This window comes from Cyclopterus lumpus, chromosome 20, assembly GCF_009769545.1.
Source record: "Cyclopterus lumpus isolate fCycLum1 chromosome 20, fCycLum1.pri, whole genome shotgun sequence".
Lineage (NCBI taxonomy): Eukaryota > Metazoa > Chordata > Actinopteri > Perciformes > Cyclopteridae > Cyclopterus > Cyclopterus lumpus.
The window spans coordinates 4,392,664-4,414,181 of NC_046985.1; the positions used below are offsets into that span (position 1 = coordinate 4,392,664).

At 47.5% G+C, this 21,518-nt stretch overlaps 2 protein-coding genes across 2 annotated transcripts in view; both read right to left on the reverse strand.

Moving 5' to 3' along the window:
- Positions 1–9,688, reverse strand: part of LOC117749642 (rho GTPase-activating protein 21) — a 63,540-nt gene extending 53,852 nt beyond the window's left edge. Inside the window, exons 1-2 of the mRNA XM_034560315.1 lie at positions 9,247–9,688; positions 8,022–8,240 (exon numbers count right to left, since the gene is read on the reverse strand). Coding sequence (XP_034416206.1) covers positions 8,022–8,099 — 78 coding nt within the window. The 5' untranslated portion in view covers positions 8,100–8,240; positions 9,247–9,688. The remainder of the gene's footprint in view (positions 1–8,021; positions 8,241–9,246) is intronic.
- A 4,833-nt stretch (positions 9,689–14,521) lies between these two features.
- On the reverse strand, positions 14,522–20,436 carry prtfdc1a (phosphoribosyl transferase domain containing 1a). Its single transcript, XM_034560299.1, has 9 exons — positions 20,404–20,436; positions 19,777–19,883; positions 19,471–19,675; positions 17,746–17,808; positions 16,785–16,802; positions 16,434–16,516; positions 16,177–16,223; positions 15,685–15,761; positions 14,522–14,569 (listed from the first exon to the last, which is right to left on the reverse strand). The coding sequence occupies exons 1-9, from the start codon at positions 20,434–20,436 to the stop codon at positions 14,522–14,524; spliced, it is 681 nt and encodes a 226-aa protein (XP_034416190.1).
- Positions 20,437–21,518: the final 1,082 nt, after the last annotated feature.

Below are 21,518 nucleotides of genomic sequence, written 5' to 3' on the forward strand. Positions count from 1 at the left end.
ACAAAGAGAGGACACACACACACACACACACACACACACACACACACACACACACACACACACACACACACACACACACACACACACACACACACACACACACACACACACACTACCCTCACATCCATCCAGCCGGCCCCAACCTCAGCCCGGCCCTTCAGAGACAGAGAGCAGGTGGGCCAATTAGGGTCCCCGGGGTCCCCCGGCCCACCACCCAGATGCGAGCACAGCCTCGTATAATTGGTTTCCTCATCTATGAATTATTAATCCTGGTTGCTCTTTGAGGACTTTGACAGGATGGGGTCATGACAGTGAGCCCTACTGACACGTAGACCCTCCTGGTTAACCCCCCCCAGTGCCGTGTTAAAACGAGGTGGGGACACTGGGACACAACCACGGTGGACTGGTGAAGGACGTCCTCGGTAAAGGCCACTTTAAAACGGTGTAGCTTTAATTGAATGAAATCTGATGAAACATCGTGTTGTATCTATATCTACCATACAGTGGACTTTCTTTTGAAGGCATTGGCAGTGGGCGACGTATTGGTCGACCTTCGTTGTAATAACATTAGCTTCACGGCTGCTTCACCAACAATTATGTACATTATCAGTTAATATTAGGTGTAAAAAAAAAAAAAGCATTGGAAAAAGCCTGAAATTCAAATTCAAATGAACAAAAATATTCGCCCGCAAATGTCTTCTGCCTTCGGGCTTTTATTGTGAAAGGTATGAAGGGAAGCCGCGGATCTAGTCCTTGTCAAAGTTGAAAAGGAGTAAAGAAGTTGGCCGTCTTGCCTCCACACATAGGAGGCGCCCACTCGACCCGTTCTGGCCCACCTGATTGGCTGACGGCTTCGTTCAACAACTGTTTAGTCACTTCCTGCAAACGGGCGACGTTGTTGACGAGAAAGCAAACAGATCAGACGAAGACAAACCCAATGTTGTTGCTTCTCCCGTCTCACACCAGGTGTTAGCCTGTAAATATTTCATGAGTTCCTCTCTGTGCCTCGCCGCCGGTGCACAAAGGCCGTTTCTCAGACAGCGGAGGCTCTCTGGGAAACAGAGGCCTATCAGTTCGGGCTCGGGGACGCAAACAATTTCTAGCGCTGCTAAAATTAAATTAGGGGAATGGGGGGGGGGAGCTTCTTTACTCCTCACATCAGGCATTCCTTGGTGAAATGAAGGAGAGAAAAAAAAGGGTGGGGGGGGGGAAGAAACGCAGGAAACAATGAGCTGTCTGTGTGAGTTTCCAGTGGAGCAGCAGACGGGTGCACGTACATGAGATATGAAGTGTTTAGCGAGGGTGCCGAGTTGACTTCTGTGCATATCGGGACAAATGGATACGTACAAGAGGAGCACTGTGCGAGGGGAGAGAACGTCCACATTCATGCCGTCAGAGTCACAGGAAAATACGTCATCCTCTGAACGCAGGCCGGCTTCGACCTTTGCACCCTTTGCACTTAACACCCCATCCCGCTAGAAGTGAAACGTCTTTACCAGCCGGGCCCCTTGTTTCCCAATCTTTGTCAAACCGAGAGAAAGTGAGGTTTTTCAAGTCAAAGAATCACTTGTTAAACTGCTTTGTGAGATCGATTGACCTGAACTGGAGTTCTAGTCTCGGGGGGGGGGGGGGCGACCCGACACGCTCTGGGTCCCGCAGGAGCGAGGACACTCGGAGGTGAGCATGCCGAGCGCGCCGGAGGCTCCGGTTCCACGTTGCACTACGGAATGAATTCCGGCTATTAATACGACGACATGTCAGCGATGCCTTTGCCTGGAGAACTCCGGCGAGTAGTATGGGGCCGAGTATGGTGAGGACGGGGGACCGAGATGTACCGGAAAACAAAACCTGCTGCAGCAAGAACGAAGAAGTTTCCTCTCTTGTTGCTATCAAAAAATTTATAATAATAATAATAATAATAAGTATCATGAGGTCCAAAGCCTGCAGCATAAAAGAGACACTGACCTGATCGCTCCAGGCGCAGTACAGATCGCAGATCAGACTCCAGTTGTTGTTAATCATACAGTCCAGAACTTTGAGATGAGACATTTCTCTTCACGTGTCATTGAGGTGATAGAAAGTGTCCGGTCAGCCGAGTGCACCGGACCCCGACGCCGTTCCCCGACGCCGTTCCCCGACGCCACCTTGATGGAGAGGAGGGTGCGAGGAGGAGAAGGAGGAGGAGGAGAAGGGTGCGTCTGCGGACTCAGCGGGCGTCCCTATCTGCAGTCGCTTCATTAGCGATATGCTAATGAATCATGCTGCGCAGGGATTATCTGATCAAAACAACAAAAAAAGAGAGAGAGAAAGAGATGTGTCCACCAGCACTACGGAACCAACCGGTCCATCTGGGTATCGCCGTGCAGGAGATGCGTCGCCGCGGTTACGCAGCAGAATGCGGACGGACCGGCGGAAGAGAAGAAGAAGAAGAAGCGGAGTGCACTGTCTTCTCTTATTCTTCGTCTTCTTCTCGTCGTCGTCATCCGCCCCGGCGTCAACCCTCCCCTTCTTGTTTTTTTTGGGGATACTCACTCTCTCTCTCTCTCTCTCTCTCTCCCCCTGCCGTGGCGTCTCGTCCCCCAGCTGGCTTGTGCCTCCCCGGGCTCGTCTCCGCGGTCGTACCAGGCGGGGAGGCAGCGGAGCCTCACTCTGAAATCACCAAGCAGCAGGCCTGCAATGCAGAACGGGTTCCCGGCTCTCCTCTTTGTGGATACGGCCGTGCACACGCTTGGAGTTGTCTGTGTGATCCCGTAAAGATGAAAGACTGAGCTCTCCGACGCTGCACTTTGCAGGCAATGCGGGGACCCGTCTTCCGTCTGAGTTATTTATTTCATTCTCTCTGCAGAGAGAAGACTCTCCCCGACAACAATGGCCGGAGCGGTGCCGCAGACCCCGCCGCCGCAGAGCGGAAGCTCAAAGTAAATGAACATCGAGTTAAAGACTTCCTGTCCCGGTGGGATGTCGAGGAAATCGAGCTTTTGAAGGATAAACTCACTGGATGCCAGTAAATAGCCGTCTGGGATTGTTTATGTGACTTTCAGCCTTTGATGCTGCGTGACATCCAGATGGATGCGATTGTGACACGAGCTTCGTCAGTGAGACTTCAGTGAGCCCGAGGTGGGGCTCAGGATATTCAGAATAACTGAATGTTATTGAACTGAAGCTCAAAAGCCGCTGGGAATGAGGGCGTCAAAATAAACAAGCACACCCCCTGTGACAGCTCTGGTGAAAGCAGTCCAAAAAAAACCTGTACATCGGAGATGGATGCATCCCCAAAAAGACAAGCAGACAACTTGGGAGGGAATACAGACACGGGACACTCTGTTAGGTCAGGAGGCTACACACACACACACACACACACACTAGTCGGGTCAGGAAGGTCAACCAAGTCTCACATGGCCACAGATCCCGACATGGCAACCCTTGGCCCCACACCACGCCACCAACAGACCAGTTGGGGATCGCTCGCCTCTGCTTGACCAAAACATGGAACAATAAGCGCTGTTGTTGTCAGACAGCAGGACAAACACCAGCAAAAACTTGTTTTTACATCCATCCCATAAATGAGAAAAGAATATGTCAGACGTGACCAAGACAAAAAAAAACCGTCTGTCTCTCTTGGCTAAATGAAACCCATCAAAGTCTCCTGTTTTTGCCATTTTAAGCTGAAAACAAATGCTGAAGGAGTCAAAGGGATTAGGCTAAAGATGGGCAGCGGCCAAGAGGGGAGGGGAGGGGGGGGGGGACAACGCTCCCAAAGTAATGAAACCAACGTTAGAGTGAGATGGAGGAGAAAAAAAAGCATGCATCGCTTTTTACAGCTACGGTGGAAAGTGTGGACATCACTTAAATCCCAAATAATTATTTAAATGTTGGACTAATCAGACGCGACCACCCGCCATCACAAGCCCGGCAGCGGGTCAGTAAAGAGAGTGAAAGCGTGCGCCCGACCCCGAACGCCAATATAATCCAATCAATTCTGGAGTTATGGATCTCACAAAACCTCCACCAGTATTCAAAACAACATGTGCGTGTTTTAAGGATGCCGAGGTCATTCGCTGACCTCCAGAGGGACGAGGACGTCAGGCAGAGAGTCGGGCGGAGGCTCATTTGGAAGGTTATTACACATTTCAGTCAACAGCTGTGCACACTGCACTCCAGTCCTGTGATTGAACTGAAGATTATTATCATGATTGATTCATCTAGGACTGAGACAAGCCAGAAATCCTCACATTGTGGATTAAAATTGTTGATTTTGGGGGGAAATGTCCACTTTGTCCAGTTAGCACTAAAAATAATCCCCATCTACAGTTTTAAGAACCCTAAATCTGTGTAGGATTATGTTTTCAAAGTCATAAACCCAGTGGTTATCGACCCACAACTAAGGAGTTGTGGTGGATTTGGTGGAATTACATTTACTGTTACGGACGACTTGCTCCAAGTTCAACCTTCAGAGCCGGAGAAGCTTCTGCAGCCAATCAGAGCGGAGCGACAGCCGTCCATCCATTCATGAAATCCTTCCTTCATCAGGGGCGGCCTTGTTCATTTCCACCGCTGACGGCGACAGGAAATAATGCCGTTTCCTGCCAAGACCTCCGAGCCCACACGAACACAGCGGGCTGAGATATGTCCCGATAACACCCGGTTACATAAAGACACACACACACACACACCGCCCACGCACACGTGCTGCAATGAAACTTCCCCTCGGATCGTACGGTCTTTCCTGTGCATGCGTCTGTAATCTAGTAGCCGCCGCGCAGTGCATTTAAAACTGGGCACTAAATGCGCTTCTCACACACACACACACACACACACGCACACACACACACACACACACACACACACACACTCCTCACCGGTGCAAGTCACGACCGGGGCGAGCGTTGTGACGGATGGCGTTCTCCGCCTCACTGAGCATCAGACTGGTTCTGCAACCCTCCCCCCCTCACACACACACACACACACACCTACATCTCACCATCTTCTTTCTGCCCTCCCTTTATCTTACCGAGGGACACGGGGGTGGGGGTGGGGATGGCATTTCCCCCCCCCCCCCCATCCATAAATCACCCGTGGCCGGCAGAAGTCTAGTCTGACTTTGGCCGTGCCGAGCATAGAGGAACCAAATGAAAGGGGGAACCAAATGAAAGGGGGAACCAAATGAAAGGGGGAACCGCCCGACACACATCGGGTTGTGTTGCCCTTCGAGTGGGATGCAGCACGTGCACAGATTTTCCCTTCTCCAGGAAAAGAATTGCGACAAATTCCAATAAGAAATGCCAAAACACACACGCACGCACACACACGGGTTTCAGTTTTGACAGGCTGATCGAGGGGAAACCCTTCGGATAGTGTGCTCCTGGTAATTCCCAAGACACTCTCTGTGTGTGAGAGTGTGTGTGAGTGTGTGTCTGTGGTAAGACAGAAGCCAGGTCATGTCCAGGTCAGTGTCTGCATGAGACACATTTGCTTTTCAAATGTATGCAAATCTAAATCTCTCCCCTCGCAATGACTAAAATAAACCATCAGTCTTTTATGAAGTGAGAGCACGGTGAGCTTAATTAGGGCTGGAAGTCGGTACCAGCTGTGTGTGTACGTGAGAAAATAAATAAATAAAAAGAGTCTCTCTAGTTTCCACATTAAATAAAAAAAATAAAAAAGCTCTCACGTGGCACAAGCTGACCACCGACCCCCGACTTCCTTCATCCTCGCTCTTTGAAACGGCGTTCAGGAGAGAACGGGCGTCGATTCTTTCAGTACAGCGACTCCATTTTTTTTTTCCCCTCTACCGGCATTAATGTTTCCACGGGGTTAAATATAGCATCGCTAAAAACACGCGGGAATAGAGGACGGGTGAAAGACTGGCATGTGGACGGGGGAGAAGGAGAGAGAGAAAAAAAGAGCAGGGATGTATGGCGTTGAGGGGGGGGGGGGGGGGGGGGCTATATTTAGAGCCACCATCAGCACCGCCATTGGTCTCATCCGCCCCGACATGAACACGCGGGAGCTGATCAATATGAGACCGTTTTCCATTTGCTTCGTCCACTTTTCTGATTTTTCAAGGCGACGCTGGTGCATTTTTACTCGTTTCGCTGATTTGAGATTTGATGAAAAATCCCCAAAGATATTCAGTTCACGATGAAATAAAAAAAATTTAAAAAAGGTGACTAAAATCACTTAACGTGTTAAAAAATGCCAAGACTCTCACTATTACACTTAAACTTTCTCTGTCATCCAACATTGAGAAAATTAAAACAATTCTCAGATTAACCGTGTTCTTTTCTCCTTGAGTGACAGGTCCAGCGAGGTTGGGAATGTGAACGAGGCCGAGAGAGAAGCAGACGTTGCACACGTGGGGTGTTTCTCCCTTAATGATCGGGGCAGCTGGGCCTAAATTACCCCGGCTTTGCTACCCTCGTTTAGGCGGTAGCAGGAGGGGGGGGGGGGGTCTGTGTGTGTGTGTGTGTGTGTGTGTTGGGGGAGAAAAACGCCCCCTTGCAATCTCCCTCATTAGTGAGCCGAGATGATGCAGCAGGGGGGGGGGGGGTCTTCCTCCAATTAGACCCCACTGAGGAGAGAAAGAGTGCACGAGCACTGAGGCTTGAAAGTTGGGTGAGAATTGTGATTTTGTGTGTGTGTGTGTGTGTGTGTGTGTGTGTGTGTGTGTGTCGTTGTAGGAGGCATCAGGTAGATATACAACTAATAAAAATGACCGGCCTTGCTGTCATGTCAAGAATCCCCCCCCCCCCCCCCACACACACGCACACACACACACACACACACTCTCAAATGCAAACCACCAGGATGTAAGCACCGATACTGGCTCACAGGTAACACACAGGTGACTCACATCTTCTGCAGATAACGTGTGGGTCTTCGGGTTATTAGGAATCCAATCTCACTCATATCATTCAGGGGGCCGCCGAGCAGTCTTGTTTATTTGTTTTGTTTTATTCTGCTGTCCTTACGCCCAAAAGCATGCTCAGCTTGTGCCCATCTTTTAAAAACAAAAGCAGGCTACATCTCTGAGTTTAGTCCAGAGCTTCAGTCAAAGCTTGTGCTGAGAGGTAATTAATGTACTTGTGGTGCTTTCTGCTCAAAAGTTGTTTTATTAGATTCGTTAAAACGCTCCTAAACAATTGTCAGCGGTCCTCTTGAACGCCGTCAAACCGTCTCAAAACCTACGGCACTGTGAGCCGGCTGCTTTACCCCGCTCCCAACGGTTTGTGTGTCGTCCATCCCTCAGCTCATAAGAGGATTATTGCCACACACTCACACACACACACACACACACGCACACACACACACACTCACACACACACGCACACACACACACACACTCACACACACGCACACACTTTTGTGATGATGGATTAATCCAAAAACATGCCACCGCTGCACTGCTGTTACGACATGCATCAAGCCTGGCTGGAATATGATGATGATGATGATGATGAAGAGGATGATGATGAGGATCATGAGGATGATGTAACAGTTATAACCAGCGCTCCGAGGGGGGGGGAGCTCTGCAATGTGCCATTCCATTTGTCCGCGTTTGGCACAAAAGACCCGGCCAACATTAGAACCTCTCTTTGAAACAGTTTTCGGGGGGGGGGGGGGGGCTCGGTCACCCCGAGCGCTGGCAGATGTGATGCGCTGCAACACTTAGCTCACACTCTCGCACACTCTCACCAACACACTTCGCAGCTTCTCGCAGCGCGTCACCCTCCTCCCCCCCCCCCAAGAAAGTGAGGATACCGATGGAGTCAAGACGAAGGCCACTGAGCACGCTGCCCGTGTAGCCGGGTGGCAGTCGAGTCGCGTAAAAGTCTCCATTGGGTTCAAAAAAAAGGGAAAAGTGGCAAAAATGCTAACTATTTCAGGATTATTACCCCCTACCCCCCGATGCCGGACACACTCCCAAAGGTCACACACAGTCTACTTAGTGCATATGTAGTGAAGAGCAGTGCAGAGTAAGAGCCCGGGGACACGGACACGTTCCTGTCCAAAGTCCTTACCTCGCAAGACGGAGTCCCGGCTGAGTGTTTACTCGCTTTCTTGTCCTGCGGTGAGTCGCTCCAACGCGCTGCCATCATTTCATTTCGAGCCGCAGAGGAGGAAGAAGTCCTTCAGAGACCACATCGAGGTGAGGTGAGGATGAAGAGCCAAAGAAAAAGAAAAAAAGGGGATCCTAATCCACACCGTCGTCCTTCTTCATGTCCGTCGGTGGCCAAAATCTAAACACAAGGAGCAGGAGTTAGTGAAGAGGCACGCTGTCCCCGTCCCGTCACAACAGTTGTTTCCCAGATGTTCACCCACACTAATGAGCCTCTTCGCCGTGCAGCTACATGAAGAAGAGGATCCCTGAGAACCCAAAATGCTTTCAGACACTACAGCCACTAAATGTCACACGAAAGCCTTAAAAGTATGGAGGAGCCAGGTCAAGGACAGCCGAACTTTCCGGACTCATAATAATTAAGAATGCTGCAGAAATGATAAGTATCTAAATGCCCCTTTTAAAACCTTAAATACTGATCAGGAACACAAATATAGGAGACCAAAGAGGAACATGAGGGTGCTTTCTTTCAGATTGTGCAGCATGACTTCAGGGCTTCATCTAGAATGGTGGTGAACATCCAGCTCGTGCAATGGAGGCTGCATTTCAAACGGCAGGTGGATTGTCAAGCTTTTTTCTTTTCTTTCACTGCAACCCCTAGATTACACATTAATAAATAATAATAATAATAATAATAATAATAATAATAATAAACATGTCTGACGAGCGACACCTCTGTGATATTATTGGCACACGTGTGTGTGTTTGTGGGGGGGTGGGGGGGGGGAGGGCGAGACGTGCACATCATATAAAAGCGGAATTCATGTCTTTCTGGTGGAGGAGGTGGAGGAGGAGGAGGTGGAGGAGAGGGGTGCACATTAAAAGGATTGCGGCACATGCAGCCATCATGAATTAAGCCATACGCTAAATATAAACTGCCAGGAGTATGATGCTAAACGCTCTTCCGACGTGGCACACGTACACAACAACAACAACAACAACAACAACAACAACCTTTATTTTTTTTGTGTGTATTTCTTTCCCCCCAAACGCTGGGAAGCAAGAAAACTCCCCTCGTCCGCAGCTGTTGACAAATACTGACGTCCAGCAGGCGGACGACAGGTTGTTGCCATGGTGATAACGTTAATTGCGAGAAGAAGAAGAAGAAAAAAGAAACCTAACGTTACCTTGTTAGAAATTCAGAAAACTACTCCGAAAACCAAACACGTCCATGTTCCTGAGAAGAGTTGGGTGTTCGTTATAAAAAATTTAAATAAAAAATAAATAAAAAAAATCCCTCGGTCGGGTTTTTAAAATAAAAAAAAATAAAAGGGTCTGTCAAGAGATTACAAAGCGGGATATTCAGTCTCCTTTTCGGGCTGGCGGACCGTTGAGCCTCGCTACCTGTTAGGGGAGAACACGGGGGGGAAAAACCCACGGTGAACGCCCTTCAATGTGCATTTCTTCGCCGGGAGGCTCCGATGAAAAACGGCCCCGCGGTCTTCATTCATTTCCCATCGTTTCCGAGCGTCGCTCGCGCCGCTAAAATAGTGGAAATATAAACAAGAAAAAAAAAAAAAGCAACATGTCCTCCTACGTGGTCCCCGGTTGGCCGCGCGACAGTCTGGACACCGGGTTGACGAATCTCCCTTACTCGGCCCGAGGCCCCGCCCCCTCTGCCTCGCACACACACACACACACACACACACACACACACACCCCTCCCTTTTTTGCGAAGGCCTCGGCCAATCGGGTGGGCGGATTAAATTTGGAAATTTTGAAGCGGGCCAATCGGAGGCGTCGTTACATAACTACTTCAATGAAGAGGAGAAGCCGGTGCCTGCTAATCACTGGCTCGTAGGAACTTTGTTTTTTTTGTGTTGTATTTACAGCAGTAATGGAGAGTAACTATACTACCTTCATCTCCTCTAAGTACTTAAGTACAGTTTCATGCAACTCTACTACACTTCAGATAGAAATATTGTACTTTCTACTCCACTACATGTATTTATTGTATTGCTTTAGTTACATCTTACTTTGCAGATACAAAGCATATCTTTATCTTGGAAACTGTGGTCCATCGTTCAAAATAAAGTAGTTACAATCAGCTCCATTTAGACATTAGTAATAATCCAATACTAATATAACTGAAATGGATTCTATTCTGCATAATGTGTACTTTTTCTTTTGGTTCTTCTATTACTGCTACTACTTATGTACTGGCATACTTGTAATGTAGTAGGATGTTTCTTTTAAATGCTTAACTTTGACTGAAATATCTGAATACTTCTTACGCCCCTGATTGAAAGTTTGTGTATAGTACATATCATAATAGTGTTTTTACTCCAATATAAATGTATTATACAGATTGAAGCTCCTGCTGTGACATTATCCTGTATCATTTGGTAGTTCTTCCCATAAGAGGAAATACTTTCTGCAGATACTTTAAATATTTTTTGCTTTTAACACTTCTGTACTTTTGCTAGAGTCCAATTTGTAATGCATGACTTGTGTCATAATACTTCTTCTATCACTAATGGAACATAATAGACACACTTTTCACTCACACAGCATGCGTTTAAATAATCAGCTTGCCGTGAGCCGATAAACACTTTATTCCCACACTCTGTCATTCAAATGAAATCACAGGGACGTTCATTGTGAGGGACGAGCAGAAGCCCAGAGGACCAACACACACACGCACAACCCTCCTATTTCCTGAACGTTCAGGCGGGCGAGACATATTTGCACATCCATAATCAACTGTAACAGCAGTGTGCTTAACTTTATTATGGTGACATGTAGGGCATGGCGGCCACATGGGACTCAAGAGTATGAAAAAAAAAGAAGGGTCCGCACAGCTGATCCGGACCAAGACAAAGGCGGACAGTGTTCTGTTTGCAGGCTACTCCGGCAGCACAATAGAAGATAGGACAATAGGACTCTTTTGACCCGCACTGTGGCGAGGTTTCCCTGGTTTCAGAGAGGAGCTATTGTCTAAAGAGCTGGTGCACCCTCATCCAGACAATGGAGAACTTAAACTGATGGAAGTGGGACTCTGCATTATGTGACGGTACAGACACAAGGTTCATATTCATTTGATGCAATGTGTGTTGTATTAAAAACACATCCTGATTTCACATAAAGTGTGATTGTGCAGCAGAAAACCAAAAAAACGTTCCCCATGCTATCGCTAATATAACATGCGGATGATGTTTTCCCACAAAAAAAAACAACTCGCAATCTGATTATTTCTGCATTACATAGAAATTCACGATGATACGCGATGATTCACGATAAAAAACAAAACGTTTTACTGGTTCTACAGCTTATGAGTCAACAGTGATTGTTTTGTGTGGTACTTCCACCCCCCAGCACCCCCCCCCCCCCCCCTTCCAAAAAAACATAGCCCACTTGTGTTACTTCACTCTCCTGTGTGCAGAACACTGAGACACAGATGCAGTGCAGCGTTGTTTTTATGAATGGCAAAGTGAGGAGATTCAGATCAATGTGCGGTAATCTGCCATAACGACTGAATGCACGTCCGTATACTTTAACCTTTAACATGCTGTTGTGTTACCTTGTCTAATATACACACCGCCTTTCTGAAGCATGCTTGTGACTCTATTTCCCTGTTTTCTACCCAGATGTTTATTTATTATAAGTGTTGTATTGACTAATTCCTTCATGCCCGATGTGTGGCTGCAGAGCCGGAGTGACTTAGACGTCGTTGCACAGGAGAGATTACGAGCTCTTTCGTGGCAGCGAGATGTTTGGCTGGATTAGGACGTCACGTGAAGCCCAAGTTCAAAACCAGCGGCGGGCAGGATTAAGACAGGTGGGAATAACTCTGCAGCGCGGCGTGAAACACTCCAAATGTATTTCAATCACGAAGGATTCTTTGAACGACGGTTGAGAGTTTTAAGAGGATGAGGTTCACGCCCCTCTCCAGGTTGTATAAGGGGATCTGGATGAAACCCAGCCGCAGTCAATCCATCAAGCCCTCTAGCCAGCCCGTCCCTAATTGGAACACAATGAACAGTGCAGAGGATGTTCTTTCTATTTGCGTACCGAGATGCGTCAGTCAAACGGTATTTATTAAGTTGCGAACGGGGAATGTAATTGTTTTCGCATCTGCTAGCTGAAATCTGGTTAAAAATAAATTGGAGGTATTAATTGAAGGGCTGGTTCATGTATATTGCAGCGAATGCAGCAGAAGCGCACGTGACGTCTAAAAAAACGATAGAGCGTCGACACCGACGAGGTCTAATCCCGAGAGAAGTAATTGGGAAATGCGCTTAGTCTCGTGTTTAGCGGTTCAATACGTAGCTAACCGCTAAGACGTGGTTAGCTTCGCCTAGCATGAAGGCAGAAAGCAGAGGGAAACAGTTAGCTTGAAAACTAAAAAACTGAAGTGTAGGACTGCAGGAAGTTACGACACCGGCCAAAAAATAGTCTGGCAGGATTATGTTACCTTTGGACGGAGCCAGGAAAGCCATTTCTCCGTTTCAACTCCTTGTGTGAAGCTAAGCTAACTGGCTGCTGGCTGCAGCTACATATTTACCTTATCGGTGTCCTCATCTAACTTTAAGTCTCAGCAAGAGAGCAAGTACGTTCCCCAAAGACAGCCAGAAGACGGTTAGCTTAGCAGGGGTCCTGTCTTTATGCTAAGCTAAGCTAGCCACATTCTCAGCTAACTCTTGGCAATCAAGCAAATTGCGCTTTTTTTCTTCTCCCAAAAAGGTCAAACTAGTATAATTTTAAATGCAGAGCAGTAAAATGAGGTTTCTGGAGTACACGTGGTCCATCTGCTGTGCTGCTGATGTGAAACTAAATCTCTCAGCTCGGTCTCTAACCACCGGCATCATATGTCAAACGCTATGAATGTGTTGCCATTCAAATGTACAATTCCCGTTTTGTTCCTTTTGTGCCCCGAGCGCAGTTTACCTGCAGCCTACTTTCTGCGGTCGGCCCCCATCCTCAGTTCCCCCGACGGAGCGCGACAAAGCTGCGGCCTGTGAAGCCGGCGAGGCTTTTTGTCCACCAATACCCCGCGTGGAGGTGAAAGACAATGGCCTCCTGAGTTCCCAGGGCACTGTGTGTGTGTGTGTGTGTGTGTGTGTGTGTGTGGGGGGGCATCGGTGCTGGGGATAAGTTAACCACTACCGACCGCCAAGTGCTGATGTTTTATGATAAGGACACACAGGGGTTGCAGCCGGAGGCACAATGGACGCCTTTGTGGCCCGAGGCTGCACAGATAGCACCCAAACCCCCCCTCTCCAAAAAAAAAAGTGGTGTAATTTGTGGAGTTTCTTCTGTCTTGCTTATCTCACTCCTCTACACCACAGGGGTCAAGGTGAAGTAATAAAAGCCGGTTCCTCTAAATGCATTAGTGAAGGTGTTGTTTACGGCTACGGACGTGAAACCCCGAGAGCATTTTGGAAAAGCACGACGAGGAATCCGAGTGCTCCGAACCTCCCGGAACGCCTATTTTGTTTTCCTCGTGTTATCCAAACAGCGACTCGTTTCTCAGGCCGTGGAGCCGGAGCGGGGCCTTCACCTCCGGCTGCCGGTCGGAGGATGTCGTATCACAAACCGTCTGAAATCTTCACGCTGTTAAAGAATAACAATACGTGTGTGTGTGTGTGTGTGTGTGTGTGTGTGTGTGTGTGTGTGTGTGCGTTCCTGTTTGGAGTTTCAGGTGATTAAGACTCACGAGTGCATAGCCACATGACAACACTCCCCGAGTGCTCGTGAGGTGAAGCGTGTGCTGGTCGACACGCACAATCGACTCTCTTGGTCGTCCCAAAGATGGCAACAGAACACACAAAATACCTATGTGTGTGTGTGTGTGTGTGTGTGTGTGTGTGTGTGTAGTTATAATGGTATCTAGCCTTTACTGTGAGCATTCTCCCCCCGGAGACGTATTTAAAAATAAATAAAATACACGATTTACCCCAAAAAGATGCCCGTTTTAATGGCCGACTGCTGCTTGAGGTGTAAAAGCAGAGCGTGTCAGTTTGACCAAACTCTCCTGTATTTCGGTGGCGGACGCCAGCGAATGCCCGGGCTAATTAAAGCGGGGAACAAGCAGACACAGTGTGGCGAGGAGACGCCGGCCGGCTGCGCCCACTGTGTGTTTTCCATGAGTCAGAGTGGGCGTCGTCCGGGCACAAACGTCCATAAGCTCTCTCCATCTGTCACCAACAGTGCTCTCCTGGTGGCCGGCCTGCTTTCATTCACCCGTCGCTTTGAAGTGCAACAAAATATAAAAGGAATTGAGCACGAGGGCAACAATTACATCACTTTTTTGTTGTTGTTTATTTAAAGAAACGCTATTTAAAAAGGCCTTCTCGACCGAAGGATGTTCTTTCAATTCAAAGCACTTACATGTTTTTATTTACATACATTAAAAACAAAGCGACAGCAACAACAGAATGATTCTTGACTCCGCGTCGCTTCTCAAACCTTGTACTTCGCCTTGCCGGTCTCGCTGATGACGCAGATGTGCTGAAAGGAAGGAAGAAAATGTCAATTTAGATTTCACCTTCACGAGAATGTTTTTCAAAACATTTTTCCGGACGAGAGGGAGAAATATTTGTTTAAGATCTCCGTGTTCTCAATATGAAAAAGATGAAGCTTGCAATCATTTGAAAAGCAGGAGAGGTAATCAAAGATATGACACATTAATCTAACTCTGGGGGCATCCCGGGGGTTCAACTCATATTTCTTCTGGAGGATAAGGACCGATAAGAGGGTAAGCGTTAGCTCTGCCCGATAATGAGAGCCTAACCTCCACATTCCACAGCCCCCTTTTTCAAACTTTCGTAATGAACACCAACCCCCTCAAACATGGACAGGACACACACAGTTGTACAGTACATACATTACACACACACGCACACACACAGCTATGGGAGTCGGCCCTGGCTCAGCGCTGCGCATGAGTCAGAGGTAAATTCGAGGCCACGTCTTTGCAGATGTAAAAAAAAAAAAAAAAAAAAAAAAAAAAAAAAAGTTCACATAAGTTTGCACTTACTAATTTCAGGCTGAGAAATCTGGCATGAAATAACGTGTCGCGGGGGCGCAGCAAAGAAAACAAGAGGATAGAGGTCGCACTCCTGGAGGTGTGAGACGGGTGTAAACGGTCCGAGGAGCAGAGGCGGAGGCAGGAAGGCCAGACGGACCGAGGGGAAAGAAAGGGCTGATAAAAATAATAAGAGGGCATGGCGAGAGTCCGTCTATAGTTGTTTTGCATGCCAACATTTGCAAAAGGACACACAAACATACGCAATGCACGTACAAATCTTCGAGATCGACACTTTTTACTCCGTCAAATCCTGGAGGATTCGTGACACCCGTAGCCGAGGCGGACGGGATGATGGTGAGTTTTGCAGGACGGATTGGAGGAATTCAACTTGATGGTGATCCATCCACGCAGGGCTAATAGAGTGGAGCTGCCTTTTCTTTTCCTGGGTGTAAAGTCTCAGGCCCAGTTTACCTGTTGGGTGAGTTTAGGTTTCAGGCCTTCGCTGTGTTTACCCCCTCCACTCCCTCCGCCTCTTTCATCTCTTTCATCTCTCAGCTCTTCGGAAGGTCACGTGTGTGTGCGGCGGGCGACTTACGCTCAGGTCGCGGAAGTATTCGTTGTAGTCCAGAGCGTAACCCACGACGAAGCGGTTCGGGATTTCGAATCCAACATCTGGAACACAAAACGTTTTTTATTTTTTATTTTTTTTAAGAGAATCACGACGTGTGTAAAATCAGGACGTTTATTTAAGCTCGAATGACGTGTAAAAAAAAAACATACATTTAAGACCGTAATGAAATGCAGCAAAGCTCCACGGCTCGCTCGGGATTAACCGTGAGTTTCACCGAGTTAGAGCGGAGTTCAATAGAGCTCGTGCAGCCCAATGGGGGAACGTCTCTGCTGCTTGTGTCCACATTGTCATCGTTTCACTCGTTTATGTCCGGATTTACAGATCATAAATGATGCCGAACACATGTCAGAGTGCAGAACCACACTTCACTGCGGCGCACATGGCAGTGAAGCGTCACCACGCCCACGCACGTGTAACGATAGAGGAATGCACGGCTCCACGACCAGGTGTACTTACAGTCCGTCAGGTTTTCAGCCATGTTCGGGACCCTCTTCACCAGCAGGCTGAAACACATGAAACACAAGAGTCCTACAACTGTGTGTTGTGACATTCGGGAAGCGTTACACACACAGCAGAGGAGGAAAAAGCCTTCAACGCGCGCCAGGAAAGATGTTTATCTGCACAGGAGCAGCACCAGGACACCAGATAAGAGAAGATATCTTCTCCAGCTTCATCACTCGCTCGGCGTCCCCCCCCCCCGGACACGGCCTCACCCTGCGACCTTGACCATCGTGGGTTCAAAGGTCTCCACGTGCTTCAGCAGGGCCTTCATGGTCTTTCCTGTGTCGACGATGGCCTGAGGGTAAGGGAAAACAAACGGGGGGGACGGGAGACACGGAGACATCTTGAGTGCAGCATGCTTCGAGAGAGGAGAGAAAATATGCAGCGTGTCGGATGAAAAAAACGTGTTTTTACCGTTTTTTTTTACTACATTAACGTTAACAAAGAAGTCGTGAGCACACGCGGAGCATATTTCACATATTAATAAGTGCAGAAAGTGACTTTAAATATTTAACAAATGCAAGACTTCTTCTTCTTAAACAAACTAAACAAGAGTCGCTCACCTCAACAATGAGCACACTCTTGGCAACATGTGGAAAAAAAGAGAAAAACATTCAGTAAAACATCACCATTTGGTGTTTTGACACAGTTCAATGAATAAAAGCTGGCTTGTTTCTGCGGGGAAGTCGCATTTCTGACAGACGGTTTCCACGGCAACGCCGTTGGCAGCATCTTCAGAGCCTTTTTTTTTTTTATTTTTTTTTTACAACAAACACATTCTCTCACTTCAGCCAGTGGTCAACATCTGCACACTTTCCCCTCGCCGCGGGGCTTCAAATGACTCCTTGTTCCCTCGGCCGGCTGTATGGGGCTCTTTGTGAGGCCGCTGGAGCGAGGCCTCTGGTACGGGGGTCGAGCGGTCGGAGAGAATGACGGCGCCCCGGGCCAACGCCCCCCCCCCCGATCTACACCTGAGCGCTCACACATAAGCCGACACACTTCGCCGCCAGAGAGCTGCTTTGGAAGTTATTTGAGTGTGTAAAGTGTTTATAGTTCTCCTAGGAGCCCCTGATATCTGGCTTTATGCGACTCCTTTCGCTAAATCTAAAAAAAAAAAAGAGCCGAAGATGGGATAAAGTCAAAGATGGGTGCGATGTATTTACTTTGTCTCGGGTTCAGGTAACAGTTTTAGAGTGTAAAAGTGCTGACCTCAGCTGTATGACAACGGGCCTCCGGGCAGCGTACGACCAAGGTCACGGTCATGAAAGGTCAAAGGTGCCCTGAGCTTCACGCAGCAATAAAGCTGCACATGTAAACATAAATACTCAGATTGCCGTAGTAACCACCTGGAGTAAGACGTTGCCGTGGTCACGGAGCAGATTGACAGGTGTAAAAGGTCCGTTTTTTTTACTCCCATTGACCTTTTTAACCACGAAATGCATCTTTAACACGAGCAGACGGCTCGTCGGTTTCATTCATTCAAAATGACAAGAGATACCAAGTGGGAAATGTATTCAAACGCACCTTCCCACGCACGAAAGACAGATCTCGGCTTCCTATGATGTGCAGCTCCTCGGTCGATTGGTCGTTCTGGGGAGACAAACAACATTTATTAAATCAATTATCCTTCCTCATCAGTCTGTGGACACAAACTGAGCGGTCCGGCGTGCTGTGCGTTCTTATCAAGGACATGTAAGACATGTCTGCAGGTCGACTGCGAGACAGAAAACGCTCCAAAGGTTATGAGTTATGATGAGCGTAAAGTATCATCCTGAACATCAACAAAGGCAGACTCTCTCCCTCGGTTCCTGTGGGGAGCGAAACGCTTTGAAGGGCAGCGGCTTTGAAGCTACAGATGCATCACTTTGGGTAGGAGGTGACATGGACAGGGGGGCGGGGGTCACATGACTCTGTGAGCCGGTAGATTGACCCCCAGTGCCACCAGTCAGACACTGACCACTGTTGTTGTTGACAACATGTTATTACGATGCATTGAGATGCTTTTTATGCGTTTATTTACAGCCTCACTCCTCTTTAGGGATGGTTTTTTTCATATTAATGTATTTATTACCATTTATTACCATTAAAACATAATGTTTTGTGAGTAACAGTTTTTTTCCCCTTCTTTTTTCTTCTTCTATTTAAGTATTTTGTTTGTATCTGTCGATCTGGGCGGCAAGCTGAGGCAAACAACCGTCCCGACGGGGATTATTAATAAAGTTGCATTGAAATTAATTCATTGAAACTTGTCGTTATGAAGCCCTGTCAACTGATGTACGCAGCTATATGTTTAGTCGTGTGGTAGAAATATCACACCGGCTGCCTTTAAGCTTGGGACATTATAAAAAGTGTGGTTTAAATGTCCAAATGTCCATAAATGATATCCATAATTAAATGAAATACTTCAGTGAACTCTCACAACAGAAACCGTGGATCCTGCATGGAGAGAAGGAATGTGACCACATGCGGAGAAAATGTAAATCACATCACTTTGGATGTCCTCCAAAATGCACTGAAGAGTAACAAGTGGCCATCATGGTAAACATCACGACGTCATTACCGGCTTCATGCATTCCAGGTGTTAGACGGGGTCACGCAGCCGGGGGCAGTGAGCTCTGCAGAGGCTCCACCACCCGCCGGCCTCGAGGCGCCCCGCGTGAACGCGCTCCAAACACGAGCAACAGCGACATCTAGCGGCGGAAGTCAGACGCTACGCTTGTGGGACGTTATAACGTGGAAAGGTGTGTCACTGGTGGTGGGTGGACGTTGGGACTGTAAGTGAGGATTATTTTATAAATCTGTTATCACTTTTATCTATAAAACGTACCTAATTTAACGTCACAAAATTGCTTTATTTTTCTCCTTCCGTCAAAGCTAGAAAACTTAGAATAGGAGGAAATTCTCAAAAAATATTATTATTGATTATGTCAGTTAAATTTCTGTGGATTGACAAACCAAAACATTGACTAATCATTTCAGCACGCTGTTCCATAGGAATACAAATAAATTCAATTAATGAAATAAAAAATGTAATGTAAGAATCAAAAGTAAATGAGGGGAGAAAAAGATGGGGAATATTTTGAGAAAAACAAAAGGTCCTAATATAAAAAATATCTCTTCATGTGATCAGTCATATTTCATTGCAGGTCAGATATCTTGATCTGCAACAACCTCCCAGAAATAAATGAAATAAGAATAAGAATACACAACAACAACAAAAGGGAGCACAGTCCAAAGCCTGCTGTGCATGTTGTCGTGTTTCAGTTCACCTACCAGGTAGCTCTTCAGCCGGATGAACTCCACCCGGGTCTCCAGATACTTGTCGGAGTTGCGGCCGAGAACCTCGATGAACTCCACCAGGTCTGCACAGAACTTGTAGCCCCCCTTCAAGACGCACAGCACCGTGATGCAGTCCCCGAAGTCCTCCGTGACGTAGCGGGCCAGACGCTCCACCCTGCAAGGAAAAACCAACACACACATGGAAACGGAACCCCTCTGCAGGTTCGTGTGTGTGTGTGTTGTGTGTGTGTGTGTGTGTGTGTGTTGTGTGTTTACCTGTCCATGATGACCCCGTGTGGTATGTAAACACTGTCTACGTCTTCACGGTAGTGTTCAGGGTACGTGAACAGGTCCAGACGGTGTCCCGGCCAGTCGTCTTCTATCTGGGACAGACGGCTGACTGTTAGTACACAGTCACATTTGAAGGAGAAAAAAACCCCGTTGGTGGAGTTCCAATTGGCGTAATCGTGGCGGTTACTGGTGCTTTTTCTTAATTTAAGCAGATTTTGCTGTAGGAAGTCATGCAGAGGCATTTTTAAACTATTAAATTCTAGTTCAAAAAGTGAATTACGAGCGAGGATGAGACCCGTATCAGCAGCCAATGAGACGTTCAGCCCCCCCAAATACATCTGTTTGTCGTTAAGTTATGAGGGAAACACAGATTGAATATGAAGTATTGGAGATGTGCGCAAGGACCGTTGGGCCATAGCGTCGGTCACCTTTCAGCTCAAAACACTAAACCGTCATTCCTACCATCACTGACTCCAGCCTCGTTACGTTCCTCCGGGTTTAGAGGAAATAAAAAGCTCGGAGGTGCTTTGAAAAGCTGCTTCCTGTTGAATTAATCTTCAAGGAATTCATTCAGAGAACTACAAATGATAAACATCTCTGTGCTGAACATACCACGATTCCTCTCTTCATCCCGGCGTTGTCCATCTGCGGTTGTGGTGAACAAGTAGGAGAGACCTTCAGTGGACACACACAGGAACATCTCACTGCACACACACACACACACACACACACACACACACACACACTGGACCACATATTGCCGAAGCTTTTCCATCTTCACAAGAAGAATCAATCATTTAAAAGGTCACATTCTGTCATGTGAACTACACTTTACTAACATTTCCCCCGAACGTTACTTACAGTTGTGATGCCTTCTTGTCAGTTGTGATGCCTTCTTGTCAGTTGTGATGCCTTCTTGTAAGGTTGTGATGCCTTCTTGTCAGTTGTGATGCCTTCTTGTAAGGTTGTGATGCCTTCTTGTCAGTTGTGATGCCTTCTTGTCAGTTGTGATGCTGTCTTGTCAGTTGTGATGCCTTCTTGTCAGTTGTGATGCCTTCTTGTAAGGTTGTGATGCCTTCTTGTCAGTTGTGATGCCTTCTTGTCAGTTGTGATGCCGTCTTGTCAGTTGTGATGCCGTCTTGTCAGTTGTGATGCCGTCTTGTCAGTTGTGATGCCTTCTTGTCAGTTGTGATGCCTTCTTGTCAGTTGTGATGCCGTCTTGTCAGTTGTGATGCCTTCTTGTCAGTTGTGATGCCTTCTTGTCAGTTGTGATGCCGTCTTGTCAGTTGTGATGCCTTCTTGTCAGTTGTGATGCCGTCTTGTCAGTTGTGATGCCTTCTTGTCAGTTGTGATGCCTTCTTGTCAGTTGTGATGCCGTCTTGTCAGTTGTGATGCCGTCTTGTCAGTTGTGATGCCGTCTTGTCAGTTGTGATGCCGTCTTGTCAGTTGTGATGCCTTCTTGTCAGTTGTGATGCCTTCTTGTCAGTTGTGATGCCGTCTTGTCAGTTGTGATGCCTTCTTGTCAGTTGTGATGCCTTCTTGTCAGCGACCCCGGACGGGACAAAGCAGAGGGAGTGGAAGGAGTCGCCCTCGAGGGATCACGCTGCAGTCATTTGCGTCGCAGTCGTAGAGAATTAACGTGATAATCGGACGCATGTGATGCGCTGGCTGATGACGGGCCACAAGCCAGAGGATGTGAAACACAAATAAAAACACGTGACAACTAA

Excerpts from the sequence above, each read along its gene's own strand:
- prtfdc1a (XM_034560299.1), bottom strand. The coding sequence starts at position 20,436 with ATGGACAACGCCGGGATGAAGAGAGGAATCGTG. Across the intron at positions 19,676-19,776 it reads CACGGGGTCATCATGGACAG|GGTGGAGCGTCTGGCCCGCT; the intron begins GTAAACACACAA and ends TTTTCCTTGCAG. Across the intron at positions 17,809-19,470 it reads GTGAACTGAAACACGACAAC|GACCAATCGACCGAGGAGCT; the intron begins ATGCACAGCAGG and ends TCTCCCCAGAAC.